General features: G+C 42.8%; 1 protein-coding gene across 3 annotated transcripts in view; it reads left to right on the forward strand.

Annotated features, from left to right (window-relative positions):
• The window catches only part of MON2 (MON2 homolog, regulator of endosome-to-Golgi trafficking), a 257,814-nt gene that overhangs the window by 39,010 nt on the left and 198,609 nt on the right, over window positions 1–20,195 (forward strand). For all 3 annotated transcript variants that reach the window (XM_063927724.1, XM_063927725.1, XM_063927726.1), the window contains 3 exons: window positions 4,344–4,475; window positions 5,275–5,404; window positions 16,998–17,095. In XM_063927724.1, the coding sequence (XP_063783794.1) occupies window positions 4,344–4,475; window positions 5,275–5,404; window positions 16,998–17,095 (360 nt within the window). The remainder of the gene's footprint in view (window positions 1–4,343; window positions 4,476–5,274; window positions 5,405–16,997; window positions 17,096–20,195) is intronic.

Below are 20,195 nucleotides of genomic sequence, written 5' to 3' on the forward strand. Positions count from 1 at the left end.
AAGGTAATGCACTGTGGTAACAAGAACATAAATTACACCTACCTACTAAATGGGGTAAAATTAGGGGATTCTGTACTGGAAAAGGACTTAGGTGTCCTCATAGATAGCAAGCTAAGCAGTAGTACCCAAAGTAGGACTGCAGCAAAGAAGGCTAATAAGATATTAGCTTGCATAAAACGGGGTATTGATGCTAGGGACGAGAGTATTCTACTCCCGTTTTATATAAATCACTAGTGAGGCCACACCTTGAATACTGTGTACAATTCTGGGCACCGTACTACAAAAAGGATATCCTGGAGCTTGAAAAGGTACAGAGGAGGGCGACCAAACTAATTAAGGGCATGGAGACGATGGAATACAAGGAAAGGCTTGAAAGACTAGGCATGTTTACATTGGAAAAGGGGAGACTAAGAGGGGATATGATCAACATCTACAAATATATAAGGGGACAATACACAGAGCTTGCGCGGGACCTGTTTTTGGTTAGATCAACACAGAGGACTCGTGGACACTCGCTCAGGTTAGAGGAGAGGAGATTCCACACAATACGGCGTAAAGGCTTTTTCACGGTAAGGACAATATATGTTTGGAATTCCCTGCCCGAGGGAGTTGTAATGGCGGAATCTGTCAACACCTTTAAGAATGGGTTAGATAAATTCCTAATGGATAAGGATATCCAGGGGTATGGTGCATAGTCATGCATTATAGTTACTATAAATAGGGATAAAATGTAACGGCTGACAGCAGCATCAGTCAGAAATTTTAGTCAAATCATCATGCATAGGATACCACAAATAGGTTGAACTCGATGGACATTTGTCTTTTTTCAACCTCCGATACTATGTTACTATGTTACCCCAAGAAGGTCCGCATCTGTTTCTTATAATAATAATTAATAATAATTAATTTTATTTATATAGCGCTCTTTCTCCAACAGGACTCAAGGCGCTTTACAGATATCAAAAACGATGCACATGATACAGAGGATTTGAGTAATACAACAATAGACAAGCAACACAGACATAAAAGAAAACCTTAAGCACACAGAAAGCATAATGCAGGATTGGTGTAGGCATTTTGGGTAATAACTTCCAAGGGTCGTGTATTCCACCATCACAAGGTACCAGGTGCGCAGCCATCTTGGGCGCTCAGCGTAGGATTACCCAGGGTGGAATAGTCCACCCCTAGAAGAGATGACACAAAATGGGGGTGATTTCAGAGTCCTACAGTTCATAGTAGGGTTCCATCAAAACCATCAGGCCTATGTATTTTTCATCCCATCCACAAGTGTTCCATATGGGGCAGCCATGTTGGGCGCACTTTGAAGGTTACACTGTGGGAGGTGAGCCTTAAAAGGGCCAAGTTCATATATGGGAAGACTGATGCTTATGTAGTAGTATGATGTACCCTGCATGTAGGGCACAATGGAAAGGTGTGCAATCAGTGGAGGTAAACATTACAGGAAAAACACATGGTGGGGTGGAAGCGAGCAATGAAGAGAAAAAGAAAAAAAAGACACAATAGCAGGCAACTAGTGGCAGAAGTAGGATTGGGATAACATTTTGATCAGATCTTAGTACGGGTGGGTAGGAGAATGTGGGGGGCATACTCAGAAGCAATGGGGATGTCCCTGCTGAGCCTGGTCCTGGTGCTGTGCCCCCACAGTTCCCTGTTCATCTTGATGGTTAGGCCCAGGGGCAGACTTGATGTTCTTAGTGCTGGGTTTTGGCCAGGACCTTATTGCCTCTACTTTTTTCAATTTGGGTTTTACTACACCTCTGCCAATGACATACCCTAAGTAATTGGCTTCTGACAGACCAATATGGCATTTTGCAGGATTGGCAGTAAAGCTGTATTGCCTGCGGGTATTTAGCACCTTTTGTAGTTTATCTAGATGACTCTCCCAGTCGGAACTGTAAATGACAATATCATTGAGATACGCGACAGCATACCCTGCATGAGGTCTCAGAAGGTGGTCCATAGCCCGCTGAAGCGTTGCCGACACTCCATGTAGTCCAAATGGCAGTACTAGATACTGGTAGAGACCATCAGGTGTAGAGAAGGCAGTCTTCTCTTTTGCTGCTTTACTTAAAGGTATCTGCCAGTATCCTTTAGTTAGGTTTAGCATTGTGAGATAGTTGCTACCGGCTAGGTTTTCCATCAATTCATCCACTCTGGGAAGGGGGTAGGCATCAAACCTAGAGACTTGATTAAGGCATCTGAAGTCATTACAGAACCTCAATGTCCTATTGGGTTTGGGTACTAGGATTATCGGACTAGACCAGTCACTTTTCGATTCCTCAATTATACCCAACTTCAACATTTCTTGCACTTCAGCTTATACTGCCTGTTTCTGAGGCTCCGGGATGCGGTAGTGCCTTTTCTTTAATACTACCTCTTCATGGGTGTGAATTTCATGTTCCACTAAGGTGGTCCGCTCCGGGAATGGCTGAGAAGACATCTTGATTCTTTCGGACTAGGGCTTCAGCCTCCTGCCTCTGAGTAGGCGCGACAAGGTCTCGGCTAATGGGATGTCAGAACTCCCTAATGCACTGGCGAGGAGGGTTGAAGTAGATTCCTCCTGCCAAGGTGTTAGCAGATTAACACAATATAATTTTTCGGCATGATGTCTCCCTGGTTGTCTTACTCGATAGCACATTGGGCCTACAGCCTCCATGACTACATACGGACCTCTCCAGTGAGCAAACAGCTTACTCTCCTGAGTGGGGGCAAGGACTAATACTTTGTCCCCTGGTTGGAATTCTCGAACTTCCGCCGTGGCATCATAGGCTTGCTTTTGTCTGGCTTGAGCTTTTATGAGGTTTTCGCTGACATTTGGGCCAATTTGGTGTAGTCGCTGGTAAAGTATATTTACAAACTCCACAGAGTTGGATTCCTGGTACTGCTGTTGTTCCCAGCCCTCTTTTAATATATCCAGAACCCCACGGGGTTGTTTCCCATACAACAGCTCAAAGGGGCTGAAGCCAGTTGACAACTGCGGGATATCTTGAATGGCAAACATTAGGTATGGAAGTACATCGTCCCATTCCCGCTTGTTGTCCAAGACTGCCCTTCGGATAATTGTTTTAAGAGTCAGATTGAAGCGCTCTACCATTCCATCCGTTTGTGGATGATAGACTGAGGTATGGAAGCGAGAAATCCCAATCTTGCGGCAGAGGTCTGTAAAAGTTTGAGACATAAAGGGGGTCCCCTGGTCCGTTAGGATCTCCTTAGGAAACCCCAAACGAGTAAACAGCAACAACAGCTCTTTAGCAATAGTTACGTTTTTTTATGTTTTGCAGCGAGATGGCCTCTGGGTAGCAAGTGGCATAATCCATTATGACTAGCATGTACTGGTTGCCCTTCTTTGACTTGTCCAGAGGGCCTACCAGATCCATAGCAATCCTGTCGAAAGGCACCCCAATGACAGGCATTGGAACAAGAGGGGCCCTGAGATGAGGCTTTGGACAGGTTCTCTGGCAAATGGAGCAAAGTCAGGACACAGCAGGCAGCATACAGAGTTTGTGCGAGTATTTAATGGCATACCAGCAGCAAACAAACTTCACACCAAACAAAAGAAATACATTGTACAATCTGCTGACCGCATGCACGGTCTTTCAGTGCCTCCGGGCACTGCTGGTCCAATTCACTAGCACTAGTGGAAACGTTCCTTACTCGCTGGCCGGCCTGTCGACGCCAGTGTCCTGAGCAGTAGACTTAAGTTAGGTACACACTATACAATTATCTGGCAGATTATCTGCCAGATCTAAAAGGGATGGAAATCTGGTAATGGATGAGAGCAAATGACAATCGACCATTTGCTCCCAAACACTGCAAAACAGACGAAAACAGTTGTTCGTATAACTTGGTTAAATTTGCATTTAACCAATTTGTCTGAACGAGAGGTTTTGTTTGTTACAAAGAATTTAGGTTCAAAAAGGGCTGAGATTACCTAAAGGCTGCCAAAATTCTATTGCAAGGGCCCAATGAAGTGGAAGAGTTGAAAATAATACATTTTACAAATATGTGTGAAAATTTTAACATATTGTATAGTATTTCTCTTTCTTCCATGGGGGACACTGGCATCATGGGCATAGTGGAGCTGGAGGAGTCCTGGGTACCAAATAGTTAACTTCTTGCAGACAGCTCAGGTTCCTCCTCATCTGCAACTATTTAATACCTATGACTCATCCAGCTCCACTATACCCATGGTTCCAGTGTCCCCAATGGACACAGAAAATTATTTTACAGGTAAGAACCAAAATCCCATTATTTAGATGGTATTGCAGTCAATCATGGCATGAATATTTTTTTTGTAATCCGCTCTTTTACCTTCTCTATAGGCTGCAGCTGGTAATATTATAAACATGTTATGGCAGCTCATGGAAAATGGCCTTGAAGAATTAAAGCTTCTACAGACTGTTTTGGTACTTCTGACAACTAACACAGTGGTACATGATGATTCCCTATCAAAGGTAACAGGTTTGGAAATCAGTGAACGGACTATGGGGGAGATGTTCTGAAGGGTGGAGAGAGATAAAGGGCCTAATTCATGTTTGTACGCTAATCCTTTAGCAAATGTGATTATCTAGGCTACGGAATTAGCAATGTTAACAAGTGAAACTTCTGCCCAGAAATGAAAAGAGACGTCTGCTGGAACTGTTGCAAACTAATTTGCAACTGTGTACACATTCGCAGCCTGTACGCAAACACAAGACATATTGGAACTAAGGGTTGGTGCATGGCTACGCAGAGCATGCCCTGCTTTCTCCTATTATCTTCTTAATACGGAGACCATTGATTCACCTCTCTACTAGTGCAGAGAAAGAGACCGGTATAAAGAATCCTGTGTTATAAAGCTAAGCTGTCCAATCACTTTTAACATTTCATTAGTGTATTTGTAACTATTTAAATTGTGAAATAAGGATTGCTGAAAATGACCATGTTCTAGGCAAATTCTGAATGTGGTTTAAGGTTTTTTTTGTTTTTTTTTTAAAGCTGCATACTAATGCAATACACATAATAAAAGGTAACATCTTCTTTCAGATGCCAGTGTCTTTTGAATTGGTAACCAATTATACATTAGACCTCAGGGCTGGAATACTAATGAACGGTACAAGGATTTTATGTTCCTTCTAAGAAAATCCTCTTGGAAAATTCTGGAAGTGTTAGGAATGTTTGCGCAGAGTAGTCACCATGTCATCTGTCCTTCTTTCTGTCTACTGATTACTGTCCTTGCTTATTATATGTGACCCTTCATATGATTTCTTTCAGGCAATTGTCCTTTGCTTCAGACTTCACTTCACAAAAGATAACATAACGAATAATACAGCTGCGGCAACAGTGCGGCAGGTCGTCACTGTAGTGTTTGAGAGAATGGTGGCAGAAGATGAAAGACAGAAAGGTAAGAATGGCCACTTTATTGCAAGATATTCTCCTACATCATGCACGTTGTAGATCACTGGAAGGATGTAGGCTCACAGGGGGATATTCAACTGTTTGAAAGTCAGTTGGGTGTCTATTTTTTTCCTATCTAATAGACAGGAAAAAAACAGACAACCAACCAACTTTTTAAACAATTGAATTCCCCCTTAAAGTCTTTGACCTTCTAATATTTCTCTGATCTTTTGTTCTGCCTTTCTTGTAATTTTCTCTGGAGAATTGTACGGATGGTATAATGATTAGCATTACTGCCTCACAGCACTAAGGTCATAAGTTCGATTCCCACCATGGCCTTAACTGTGCGGAGTTTGTATATTCTCCCCGTACTTGCGTAGGTTTCTTCCCACAATCCAAAAATATACTGGTAGGTAAATTGGCTCCCAACAAAATTAACCCTAACCCTAGCGTCAGTGTGTAGTAGGTAATATAGGGGGTAATTCTGAGTTGATCGCAGCATAAACTTTGTTAGCAGTTGGGCAAAACCATGTGCACTGCAGGGGAGGCAGATATAACATTTGCAGAGAGAGTTAGATTTGGGTGGGTTATTTTGTCTCTGTGCAGGGTAAATACTGGCTGCTTTATTTTTACACTGCAATTTAGATTTCAGATTGAACACACCACACCCAAATCTAACTCTCTCTGCACATGTTATATCTGCCCCCCCTGCAGTGCACATGGTTTTGCCCAACTGCTAACAAAGTTCCTGCTGCGATCAACACAGAATTACCCCCCCATAGATTGTAAGCTACACTGGGGCAGGGACTGATGTGAATGGCCAAATATTCTCTGTAAAGCGCTGCAGAAGGTGTGCGCGCTATATAAGTAACTAGTAATAAATATGAGGTGCAACACTTTTTCTTTAGTCACCATTTTTGTTATCTAGCCAAAGGCAAGGAGTATAAAGACATCAGTGATGGGCTGTAGGTGGCCCTCCAAGCCTTCATCTGCAACCTCTAGTTATTCCTGCTTTGTTATGGCTTGTAGCACGTTTACCTTCCACTAAATGTTGTTATACTACAGATTGGTGTCATCACTGGGCTAGATGATCTTAAGGATTTGACAGTAAAAAAAGGACAGATGCTAATGTTTAGTGAACATCACATGAGGGTACATACCAAACAGTACATTAAAGCTGTGTAAAGGTGAAAACCTTATTAATATTCAGACAAGTAAATCATGTGTAAACCTTTTACATGGTGCAAAATAGTCATGATGGCCAGTAATCCCCCATTGCTTAGGTCTGCAGAGAAAACCCTGCTTGTGCTTTCCAGTATTGTCCAGACATAAAAGAGGATGACTGCAGAGGAGGAGAGGATGAATTACAAGTCTGGATGGGAGGATGCATTATAGAGGCGGAGACATGCAAGAGTTGAGGATGAATTATCAGGGGAAGGGGGATAAATTACAGGCAACGAGATGAAGATGAATTACAGAGGAGATGGGGAGGTTGCATTACAGGGGAGGAGATTAACAGGAGCTGAGGATGAACTACAGGAGTGGCGGGGGGGGAGGGTTGGTATGTGGTCAATGTACCTACAAACAAAATCCCAACGGTCAAAATCCTGACAACCATTGACCAACATTTAGAATACAGACCAGGTCATAATACCGACATTTAAAATGTCAACAGGTCAAAAAGTCGACATGAGTTTTTCATGTTTTTTTTTCATTGAAACCAACTTGTTCATACTTTATCATCCCAGTAGACCTGGGGGAGAAATAATAGTGTGCCGAGCACAGCGAGGGGACACACTACACTTATATGGAGTCCATGTCGAACTATGTCAACATACACATCGAAAAACAATTAAAAATTCTTGTCGACATTTTAAATGTCTGTATTTTGACTTTGTCAGGATTTTGACCTTGTTGGGATTTTGACCATCAGTTAATTGTCTGTATTTTGACCGTTGGGATTTTGATTGTACAGTAGGTATTTCATACTGAGCCCGGAGGGTTGGATGAATTACAGAGGAGGAGAGGAGGTTGCATTACAGGGGGAGGAGGGGGGAGGGAAGAATTACATGAAAGGGGAACATGAATTTTAGTGAAGAATTAAATACATTGAAGTAAATAATTATAAGTAGAGATGTACAATTTACTGGGGAGGAGATATTGAATGAATTACAAGGGATGAGATTAAATACATTGAGTACCAGTTTCCATATCTTAAGCTGCAACTACTTTATTCTGGCACTCTTGTTACGACATTGTACACTAGAGTACCCTTTGACAGGTGAAGTGAATAACTTTGATTATCTCATTACAATGGCACCTGTCAAGAGGTAAGATATATTAGGCAACAAGTGAATACTCTGTTCTTGAAGTTGATGTGTTGGAAGCAGGAAAAATGGACAACCGTAAGGATCTGAGCGACTTTGACAAGGGCCACATTGCGATGGCTAGATGACTGGGTCAGAGCAGCTCCTAAACAGCAGGTCTTGTGGGGTGTTCCCGGTATGCAGTGGTTAGTACTTATCAAAAGTGGTCCAAAGAAGGACAACTGATGAACCGGCAACAGGGTTATGGATGTCCAAGGCTCATTGGTTTAGCCCATCTGGTTCTATCCCATGTAAATCTACTGTAGCACAAATTGCTGAAATTGTTAATACTGGCTGTGATAAAAAGGTACAAAGTTTCAAAAAAAAACGGAAGAAAGAAAACCAAATTGGTGCTCATAAATACCTTCTGCTCATGCTCATAAAAAACAATTAAAATATAACTTATTACCATTACAGCATTCTCATGCTTTAAAAATATCTTATTGCTCAAGTGAAATAAAAACCAAGATTTAAAGTGAAAATAAAATAAAGTGATTAAGATGAATTGTCTACAGGTGTGTGTTTTGTTTCTTCTTTCTTATTCTTTTATTTGGCCATTTATGTTTTGATCTTTTTGTATTACTATACTTTACATTATCTCAGAAACATGGCAAGATTATTTTATAATTTCCATATAATTACAATAGTTCTGTATCCAAATATATATACAGTACTGTGCAAAACTTTTAGGCAGGTGTGAAAAAAATGCTGCAAATTAAGAATGCTTTCAAAAAAAGAAGTCTTAATATTCTATACCCATTAACAAAATGCAAACTGAATGAACAGAAGAGATATCTAAAACAAATAAATATTTAGTGTGACCACTCTTTGCTTTCAAAACAGCATGAATTCTACTTGCACACAGTTTTTGAAGGAACTCTGCTTGGAGAACTAACCAAAGATCTTCTGTGGGTGTACTGTTGGCTTGCTCAAATCCTTCTGTCTCTTCATGTAATCCCAGATAGAACCGATGATATTGAGTTCATGGCTCTGTGGGGGCCATATCATTACTTACAGGACTCCTTGTTCTACTTTACGTGTCCTTAATGACATTGGCTGTATGCTTGGGGTCGTTGTCCTGCTGCAGAATAAATTTGAAGCCTCCCTGATGATATTGCATGATGGATAAGTACCTGCTTGTATTTCTCAGCATTGATGACACCATTAATCCCCTATCAGCCTGTTTTCATCACACTGGAGGAGTAAGTCCCGGGTTGTGCACAGACTGCACATGCTGAATTTTCATAGCTCGGTGTACACATGCCATTGCACACTTGCATGGCGAATTTACACTCCCCCTGGAGGCAGCGACTATCTGATCGCAGGACAGCAAAATTAACAGCCCAGTGATCAGATCTGAATTACCCCCTAAATCCCAAACTCCATTTGCTGAAATGCAGCCCCAAACTTGCACTGAACCTCCACCATGCTTCACTGTTACCTGCAGACATTCATTATTGTACCACTCTCCAGCCATTCAGAAAACAAACTGCCTTCTGTTACAGCTGTATATTTAAAATTTTGGCTCATCAGTCCAGAGCACCTGCTGCCATTTTTCTGCACCCCCGTTCCTATGTTTTCGTAGCATAGTTGAGTCGCTTGGCCTTGTTTCCACGGTATGGCTTTTTGGACGCAATTCTCCCATTAAAAACACTTCTGGCCAGTCTTCTACGAACAGTAGATGGGTATACCTAGGTCCCACTGGTTTCTGCCAGTTCTGAGCTAATGGCACTGCTGGACATCTTCCGATTTCGAAAGGAAGTAAGCAGGATGTGTCTTTCATCTGATACACTAAGTTTCCTTGGCCGACCACTGCGTCTACGGCCTACTCCTTGTGCTTCAATGTGGTGAAATACAGGCAGGTATTTATCCATCATGCAGTACCATCCAAATTTATTCTGCAGCAAGACAATGACCCCAAACATACAGGTAATATCATTAAGAACTATTTTCAGGGTAATGAAGGACAAGGAGTCTGTCTGGGATTACATGAAGGGAAAGAAGGATTTGAGCAAGCCTACATCAATAGCACATCTGTGGTTAATTCTACAAGGTGTTTGGAACAACCTCCCTGCTGAGTTCCTTCAAAAAGTGTGTGCAAGTGTACCTAGAAGAATTGATGCTGTTTGTTCACTGTTTGTTAGTTGATAAAAATAAACTATTAACGTCTATTTCTCTGGCTGGGTCCACAGGATTATCCACAGGATAACATTGGGATATTGTCGAGCGACAGCGAAAATGGCACCAACACGGCCACGAGCTTTCTGGCCTCCCAGGATGCATTGGGGCCTTCACCATATAGTCCTGCCCACTGACTCAGTCAAATCAGTTTTTTGCTTGGTGCAGCAGGAAGCCGCATGGTCACAGGGCTGCTGTGAAATAGAGCAGCCTCAAGCTTTTATTATTTTATTATTTTTATAGACTTACTATATTATTTTGAGCGACTTCTCTTAACAGCGTCTTAAACGTATACTAGAAAGAGTCGCTCCAACAACTCCCCACCGGGTCGCAACAATGTTTACCTTCGGGTATTAGTGCTGTCTCGACGGGCGTCTGTGTCGGATGTTCTAGCAGGTCCAGCAGACGTAACCAGGCTGTGGCCGGAGCATGGGGAGACGGTGAGTCTATGGACTTCCTCTTACTAGAGGGGTCAGGACACAGCTACACTGATTTGGTGGAGACTACAAACAGTGTGTTGATGCGCCGAACATCTCGAGTGTGACAGTGCTACGCTTCGGAGATCATAGGCGCCAGGACTAGGTAGAGGCCGCGATCCTGGGAGTTTAAGTCAACAGGGGGATTCAGACGCTCTCCTGGCCACCCCTCCTCCGAGTTCATGGCCAGTTTCCGCGCGTCTCTCGTTTCATGTACTGAATGACCTCACTTCCGGTCAGACGCTACCACGAGGGTACTCGGTCGCAGCTTAGGTGCTGCGGTTGTGTACACTAGAAATCCCGCCCAGACCGAGTCGCAGGCCTTAACGTCTGCATACACGTGGAAGCCGCTCAGCGTCCGTGTCCGTCAGTGAGCGTCCGTGTCCGTTATCAGTTATCATGAGCGGTAGTTTACATCAGTAGCGTCTGAATCCACTCAGCATCTTACGAGCGTATTTGCTTGGATATGGAAGTGTGGTGAGTCTCCTTGTATCCCGCTCTCCGGAGGCAGGGTATACAGTACTGAATTGTTAATTTTTAGTACCTATTGCATACGAGACCTGTATATTACTGTGTTTTCTGCATGTTATGTTGAAAAAAGAACCAGTTGAAAACAGAAGTACAATTTTCCTACTTATGTATAAGTTGTTATGGAGGTTGTATTCTCATATGACAATGTCTAATGTTTTAACATGTGACTGACTGCTAGTATGTGTGCTGACTTTTCTGTGTAATGTCAGTCCTGTTCTGACCCTCAAATCAGGTGCACTGTGGTCAGATTGATCTCACCTCTATATACTTGCATATAGGGTGGTTTTCAGTCACAAATTGTGTAGTCAATAACAGATTATTACCATGTCTGTGAGCTGCAAAAGTGACGAGGAGAATTTATCAAGCACTCCTACAGCCCTAACATGCTTATCTTGTAAGTCAGGGGTAATTGATATGAATCAATTGGTCACTTATGAGGGTTTGTGTGCAAACTGTTTCGCTTTTCAGCGAAGTAAAAAACAGGAGTTGGTTCAACCACCAACAGAGCCACCATGGAATATGTTCGCAAAGACTCTTATCTTCTATAGCGGACAGGTTAACTCCGGTAGCACCACCTCAAGGGTTAGGTTACACTATGAACCCAAACATGCAGCTCCCTTCCTATGGCTTGGTTCCAGTAGCCTCTACAAGTAACCAAGGGACAGGTAAGACTAAGACAGATACGTCTGTATGGCAGACTACGCAAGATGATACATCGGATGATGATACAATAGATTCGAATACTCCGTATGATGATCAGTCGCAGAGTTTTAGTTCAGAAGATGTAGCTGAACTTATTAATGCTGTGAAGGCTGTTCTCTCATTGGAAGAGCCAGCCAAGACAGTGTTAAAAGCTAAAGCACCTACCTGTATTTAAACGAACAAAATCAGTGAAAGCTGAATTCCCAGCGTCAGATGAGCTGACAGAAATGATGGATGAGTCTTGGGCGGCACCCAGTAAAAAGTATAAGATTCCTAAAAGATGGGATTCTTATTATCCATTTCCAGCTGTGGATTGTTCAAAAAGAGACGTTCCTCCAAAAGTAGATGCACATGTTCTGCGACTCGTGCATAAATCTGCTTTACCACTGTCATCTACCTCACTAAATGATGTCACAGACAGAAGGGTAGATAGCCTTTTGAAAAATATATTTTCTCTAGTAGGAGCAGTGGTAAGACCTGCTATGGCTTCGGCCTGGGTAGCAAAGGCAATGGGCGAATGGATAGAGGAACTAGAGAATGACATCCCTTCTACTAGGGAGCAAGAGGATCGTTTTTGCCGTTTAAGACAATCTGCCCAGTATTTGGAAGAAGCAGCGATTGATGTAGGTACAGTTGCTTCTAAAGCTTCAGCCTTGACAGTAGTCGCTCGCAGAGCAGTTTGGCTACGTACCTGGAAGGCAGATGCAGAATCCATGAAAGAATTGGAAGCATTGCCTTTTGTCGGTAATATATTATTTGGAAAACCTTTATCGGATATCCTAGAATCAGAGGCTGAATTGAAAAAGGTCAGATTTCCGACTACTTATAACCCTAAGTCTAAGGGTTTAAAATTTCGCTCATTTCGTTGGCAAAGTAAAGCGAAAGCTAAAGAGGAGCCTAAGCAACCCCAGTTTAAATCCAGGGGTAGGAAGCAGTGGGCTAGCAAAAAGCCAGCTTCCAAGCCTGAACAGAAACCGTCAGCCTGAAGATACGGGCCTCCGCCTGGAGGATTCCAGGGTTGGGGGCCGACTCCTTCATTTTGCACACATATGGCAACAGTCAACAGCAGATGCTTGGGTGCAGAAGGTAGTATCTCAGGGGTATGGGTTCCCATTCAGGAGGCAGCCTCCTCAAAGATTTTTTTGCACCAGCCCGTCTCGTATAGAGTCGAAGGCCAATGCCCTGCAAGAAGCAGCCCAAAAATTACTGCAGTCAGGTGTGATTGTCCCAGTACCTCCATCACAAAGGGGACAGGGGTTTTACTCCAATCTATTTCTAACCCAGAAACCAAATGGGTCATATCGACCAATTCTCAATCTGAAAATGTTGAACAAATACATATGGATCCCAAAGTTCCACATGGAGACGTTACGCTCCATAATGTTGGCTATGGAACCGGGAGACTACATGGTATCTCTGGATGTACGGGATGCTTACCTACATGTGCCTATAGCACTGTCGCATCAGTGTTACCTCAGGTTTGCCATCCTCCAAGAACATTTTCAGTTCCAAGCTCTGCCCTTCGGGCTAGCTACAGCACCCAGGGTGTTTACCAAGATCATGGTGGTTATGGCAGCTTGTCTGCGCAAACAGGGGATAAGAATATTCCCATACCTGGACGACCTGTTAATCTTAGCACAGTCACAAGATTTACTGTTGAGCCATCTTCAACAGACAATAGTTTGTTTACAGAGACACGGGTGGCTCATAAATTGGGAAAAGTCGTCCCTGAATCCGTCACAGCGGATGGTTCATTTGGGGGCCATATTGGATTCAGACTTACAGAAAGTTCTCCTACCAAAGAAAAAGATAGTCAAGGTGCAGGTCATGGCTCAGGAAGCTTTGCACGCCCAGACAATGTCAGTCCATGCAGCAATGCGATTGTTTGGTCTGATGGTATCAACCTTCGACATGGTGGAATATGCGCAATTCCATTCCAGACCATTGCAGCACCTTATTCTGACCAAATGGAACGGAAATCATCAGACGATAAAAAAACAGATGATAAAGTTTCCAGTAAGTGTAAAAAGGTCTCTAGCGTGGTGGCTACAGACAGACCATTTAAACAAGGGGAGACCCTTTTGGATAAAAGAGTGGCAAGTTCTGACAACAGATGCCAGCCTGCAGGGCTGGGGTGCGGTACTTGGAAGCCTATGGTTCCAGGGAAAATGGACCGCAAGGGAAAGTCGCCTGCCAATAAATCTGTTAGAAATAAGGGCCATTTACTTGGCTCTAGTTAAGGCAACGGACAGTCTGCAGAGAAGATCAGTCCAGATTCGCTCAGACAATGCGACGGCAGTAGCATACCTCAATCATCAGGGAGGTACTCACAGCATAAGACTGATGTAGGAAGTAACTCCCATTCTAAGATGGGCAGAACTCCATCTACCTGCATTGTCAGCAGTATTTGTCCCGGGTGTACTAAACTGGGAAGCGGATTTTCTCAGTCGGCACACCATTCAGGAAACCGAATGGGCACTACACCCAGAAGTGTTTCAGACACTGGTGAACAGATGGGGTCTACCAGAGATAGACGTTATGGTGTCTCGTCTAAACAACAAAGTTCCAAGGTACGGATCGAGAACAAGGGACCCAGGAGCGGTCCTTGTAGACGCACTGTCAGTAGAATGGAGATTTCAGCTGGCGTATCTGTTGCCGCCAATGGGGGTAATTCCAAGTTGATCGCAGCAGGAAATTTTTTAGCAGTTGGGCAAAACCATGTGCACTGCAGGGGGGGCAGATATAACATTTGCAGAGAGAGTTAGATTTGGGTGGGTTATTTTGTTTCTGTGCAGGGTAAATACTGGCTGCTTTATTTTTACACTGCAATTTAGATTGCAGATTGAACACACCACACCCAAATCTAACTCTCTCTGCAAATGTTATATCTGCCCCCCCTGCAGTGCACATGGTTTTGCCCAACTGCTAAAAAAAATTTCCTGCTGCGATCAACTTGGAATTACCCCCAATATCTGTTACCCAGAGTAGTGAGAAAGAGATAAAACAAGCAAAAGGAGTAATGATTCTAATAGCTCCAGCTTGGCCAAGAAGCCATTGGTACACAGATCTGTTGAGAATGTCCGTGGAAGCACCGATACTGTTCACTCAACGTCCAGATCTACTAATGCAGGGTCCTTGTTGTCACAGTCATCTGGATCGCCTATCTTTGACGGCGTGGCTGTTGAAACCTCTATCTTAGAGGCTAAAGGATTTTCGAAACAAGTAATCCAAACTATGCTTAGAGCAAGAAAGCCTTCTTCGGCCCGTGTGTATCATAGAATATGGCAAGCCTATATTCATTGGTGTACTGGAAAAAATTTCAATCCGAGATCTTTTAGAGAGTCCAGGATTTTGGATTTCCTTCAAGCAGGATTGGACAAAGGTTTGAAAGTGGCTTCCTTGAGGGTTCAAGTATCAGTGTTAACTGTTTGGTTTCAGCGAAAGATTGCTGATTTACAGGATGTACGTACGTTTTTTCAAGGAGTAGTACATATTCAACCTCCATTTGTTCCTCCTGCAGCTCCCTGGGAATTTAGTTCTTAAATTTCTCCAGGGTCCTCTGTTTGAACCACTTAAGAGGGCAGATCTTAAGTGGTTAACGGTTAAAGTTCTTTTTTTACTGGCAATGGCGTCAGCCAGAAGAGTGTCAGATTTAGGAGCGTTACCGTGTAAGTCTCCTTTCCTAATTTTTTTTCCAGACAGAGCAGTTCTCAGAACGAGATCTAGTTATCTTCCAAAGGTGGTATCAAAGTTTCACCTGAATGAAGAGATTGTAGTCCCAGCTTTTCAGGTATCGGGACTTTCTGCGGGAGAAGCGTCGCTGGACGTGGTCCGGGCTTTAAAAATCTACATAGATCGTACTAGTGCCATCAGAAAAACAGATTCTCTCCATCCTCTACGGATTTCATAGAAGAGGATGGCCTGCTAGTAAACGGACGCTGGCGAGATGGCTCCGAATGGTAATATCAGAAGCTTATTCTCATGCAGATCTCCCTATTCTGGCTAATGTCTCTGCACACTCTACACGTAAGGTAGGTCCTTCTTGGGCAGCACAACAGGGTGCTTCAGCAGAACAGATATGTAGGGCAGCCACATGGTCTTCCATAAACACATTCATTCGACATTATGCCTTGGATACTTTTGCCTCTCATGACGCAGACTTCGGGCGAAAGGTCCTCCTGTCCAATCAGGAGCGTCCCCACCACTAAAATGGTTTGGGAATCCCAATGTTATCCTGTGGATAATCCTGTGGACCCAGCCAGAGATATATACGTTATGGTAAGAACTTACCGTTGATAACGTGATTTCTCTTATGTCCACAGGGATCCCACCCTGACGCATCTGATTTGAGGATCTAGACAATCACTAAAACCTCTTCCTTCTTGTATGGAAGGGTGTGCATGTGTGTTCTTATCGCCCTAAACAGGTCTCTACCTGATGTTCCTGCCTAAAATCGCTGTGGAAAGAACTGATTTGACTGAGTCAGTGGGCGGGACTATATGGTGAAGGCCCCAATGCATCCTGGGAGGCCAGAAAGCTCGTGACCGTGTTGGTGCCATTTTCACTGTCGCTCGACAATATCCCAATGTTATCCTGTGGATACCTGTGGACATAAGAGAAATCACGTTATCAACGGTAAGTTCTTACCATAACGTATATTTTTGAGAGCATTCTTATTTTGCAGCATTTTTATCACACCTGCCTAAAACTTTTGCCTTAATTAGGTTCCTCTGTAGAGCAGTCACTTTTCGTTGCATAACTTGGGCGGAGTCAAGTTCCGCAGAAGCATGATTGGAACATCAACTTTCAGTGCGCTTTCCCTTTATTGCTTCTTTCCCTGATGAAGCATCGAGGTCATGCTTATCTCAGTTTCTATGTCTCTAAACTATACAGTAGTGAAATTCTGATTTTTATTATCCGTCTGCATAGTTCAAAATCAGTCCCTCCCCAAAAAATTGCTATGTACAGACACAACCCTTAAGAGTTTTATTATTGTATAGATATAAAATTTGTTTGGGTAGCCTGCATGTCACTCAAAATAGTGCCTATTGGCCAGGTGTTTCATTTAACACATCTGGTCATGTCCCATAAATGATGCACTGATCACAGAATGATCCCTGAAACATAGGGGGGATTTTTGTAGCATTTAGAAGACCATATGCTTCATTATATGATGTAGAGTCATCTTGTTGGTTGTTTGAGTTAAAAAAAAAAAGCCTCAAATGTCTCCATTACACACTGATTATATGTAATTTAAAGATCTGGTTACAAAAATAAAATATCAATGCATTACAAATACTGTGTGTCAGTCTTAAGGAAGACTAAAAGCTGTCACTTTTGTATGCAGATGTTGTGGAGCAGCCTGTGCCTGTCACTGGAAACAGTAATAGGAGATCTGTCAGCACTCTGAAGCCATGTGCTAAAGACGCTTACATGCTGTTTCAGGTACGTAATCATGGAGAAGATAACTACTTAGCTGGCTATGTGCTAGCTACCTTTCAGGAGAATTGCATAGTGACCGTTCAAATAGGTTACCTGTCTACTCGAGTCTGCCATCCTAGCCTCTGTGTATATAGGGCGATTCTCTGTGATACACAGGGACAGCTATACAAATTCAAACGACATATTTCTCCAAAATACCAAGATTTTAGTGGGTCTTAAGTTATAGGGTAAGGTATTGCTACTAAGCCATTAAGTTTTTCATATAACAACGCTTTCTTAACAGACCAGTTCAAAAGAAAAAAAAATTAAAAGCGTGTGATGCACGGAATTTTATGTTCACTTTCTGGAGAATCACCATAGAGGAGTTTTGTTGATAACATTTTAAATGAAACCACTGCTATGTGCAACAATGAGCTGTATTGAAGTTGCTTCATTGCTCGCCGTATGGTGCTGTAGTGCCCATAAAAGCTTGCATAGTACAGAGCCAACGTGTAAGGCAACTAAAGCAGGGGTATGTGATACAAGTTTTTTCAAATGTTTCCTTTTTTCCTAAAAATATATTATTTGGGATGAGAAACGTGATTCTATTTCTTTCTGTAGATGCTTTTGATAAATAAAGCTTGCATAGAATGCTTTCCTAGTCGTAATAGCAGTTTATTGTTACAGATTATCGTACAATTGGATCTGTTTGCTTATTCCACATTCTCATGTCATAATAGAAGAAATTCTATTTTGTAGAGCTGCAAGTTATTGTGTTTAATAGATTTACTATAAATAAAGTTTATAATTTTACCGTAATAAGAGCTCCAACCAAAGAGACCAAAACAATTATAACATTGTTAAAAGCATTTAGTTATGGGAAATGAACCAACAACGATGACATAAGTTGGTGCTGGATGTATATGAGACTGATAAGCTAAATGATAGTATGGCAGTTTAAAAAAATAATCATAAATTAAAGGGACAAAGAGAACAGGAACAGAGCAGGATTGTAGGATAGTAGTTTAATAAAAATATACAGTTGGCATTTACCTCGATTAGATTGTGGGGTTTTATAGGCAGATTGGTTGGATGCCCGTGGTCAAGGGTAATAGGGGGTACCCATGGCCCCAGGTTGTTCACAGCTCAACCACATAGAATGGGGAACATGAATTCTCCGTCATTATAAGAACCTGAGACTCCCTTTGGCAGACCAGAGCTTTTTTGTATTTATTGGTGTTTGTTGAATGTAAATGAAAGTTTCTGTTGATAAACTGTAAGGATAACATAACAGTACCACATCTCTTCTATTTGCTGTGCGCAATTGACAAATATTCAACTTTATTTTAATACAGTACCTATATACTGGAAGGTCTGACACAGGAAGCGGTGGCACTATGTTTTGGTTTTAGTACTGGACTCATTGTAATCTTGTATTGCTTATATACGGAAGCAGACTTGCACATATGGAAAGACTGGCATGCCCAACATGTTTTTTTTTATATTGTAATAATAGAACTCAGGCGGTACTAATATAACCGTTTAATACAATGTTCAAGTAAGTCCAGTATTTCTTAATAATATTTAGTAAAAAAAAAAAAGGATTTTAATACCTACCGGTAAATCCTTTTCTCTTAGTCCGTAGAGGATGCTGGGGTCACATTCAGAACCATGGAGTATAGACGGGATCCGCAGGAGACATGGGCACTTTAAGACTTTCAAAGGGTGTGAACTGGCTCCTCCCTCTATGCCCCTCCTCCAGACTCCAGTTATAGGAACTGTGCGCAGGGAGACGGACATTTCGAGGAAAGGATTTATTGTTAAACCACGGTGAGCATCTTACCAGCTCACACCACAAGCATGCCGCAGAACGTGGCATTCAACAGAATACAAGCCAACGGCATGAACGATTGCAGCAACATGCTGACAAGAACTGTAACACAACATGTGTGTAACTACAAGTGATAACTGCAGATACAGTACGCACCGGGACGGGCGCCCAGCATCCTCTACGGACTAAGAGAAAAGGATTTACCGGTAGGTATTAAAATCCTATTTTCTCATACGTCCTAGAGGATGCTGGGGTCACATTCAGAACCATGGGGTTATACCAAAGCTCTAGAATGGCCGGGAGAGTGCGAATGACTCTGCAGTACCGAATGACCAAACTCGAGGTCATCATCGGCCAAGGTACCAAACTTGTAAACTTAGCAAAAGTGTTTGCCAAGTAGCTTCTCGGCAAAGTTGCAATGCCGAGACCCCTCTGACAGCCGCCCAGGACAAGCCACCCGTTCTAGTAGAATGGTCCCTCACCGATTTCGATAACGGCATTCCAGCCGTGGAATGAGCATGCTGAATCGTACCACAGATCCAGCGTGCAATAGACTGCTTGGAAGCAGGGCACCCAATCTTGTTGAAAGCAAACCGGACAAACAGAGCCTCTGTTTTCCTAATCCAAGCCGGTCTGGCGACATAAATCTTCAAAGCGCTAATCATCTAGAAACTATGACTCAAAGAAGGTGTCAGTGGCCACAGGCACCACAATAGGTTGGTTCATGTGGAAAGATGAAACACCTTCGGCAGAAATTGATGACGTGTCCTCAAATCTGCTCCATCTTCATGGTAGTTCGAATAAGGCTCTTGTGAGACAAGGTCGCTAACTCAGACACCCGCATAGCGGTATGCCAATGCCAAAAGAATGACCACTTTCCAAGTGATGAATTTCAACTCCACCTTTTGTAAAGTTTCAAACCAATGTGATTGAAGGAACTGCAACACCACGTTAAGATCCCATGGTGCTACTGGGGCACAAATGGAGGGTGGATGTGCAGCACTCCTTTCACGAACGTCTGAACTTCTGGGAAGGAGGCCACTTGTTTTTGAAAGAAAACCGATAAAGCTGCAATCTGTACATTAATTGAGCCCAATTTTAGGCCCGCATCCACACCTGGTTGTAGAAAATTGAGAAAACGTCCTAGCTGAAATTCTTCCGTAGGAGCCTTCTTGGAGTCACCCCAAGAAACGTATTTTCTCCAAATACGGTGTTCATGTTTAGACGTTACTCCTTTTCTGGCCTGAAGAAGTGTGGGAATGACTGCACTGGGAATACCCTTTCGGGCTAGGA

This window comes from Pseudophryne corroboree, chromosome 6 (assembly GCF_028390025.1).
Source record: "Pseudophryne corroboree isolate aPseCor3 chromosome 6, aPseCor3.hap2, whole genome shotgun sequence".
Lineage (NCBI taxonomy): Eukaryota > Metazoa > Chordata > Amphibia > Anura > Myobatrachidae > Pseudophryne > Pseudophryne corroboree.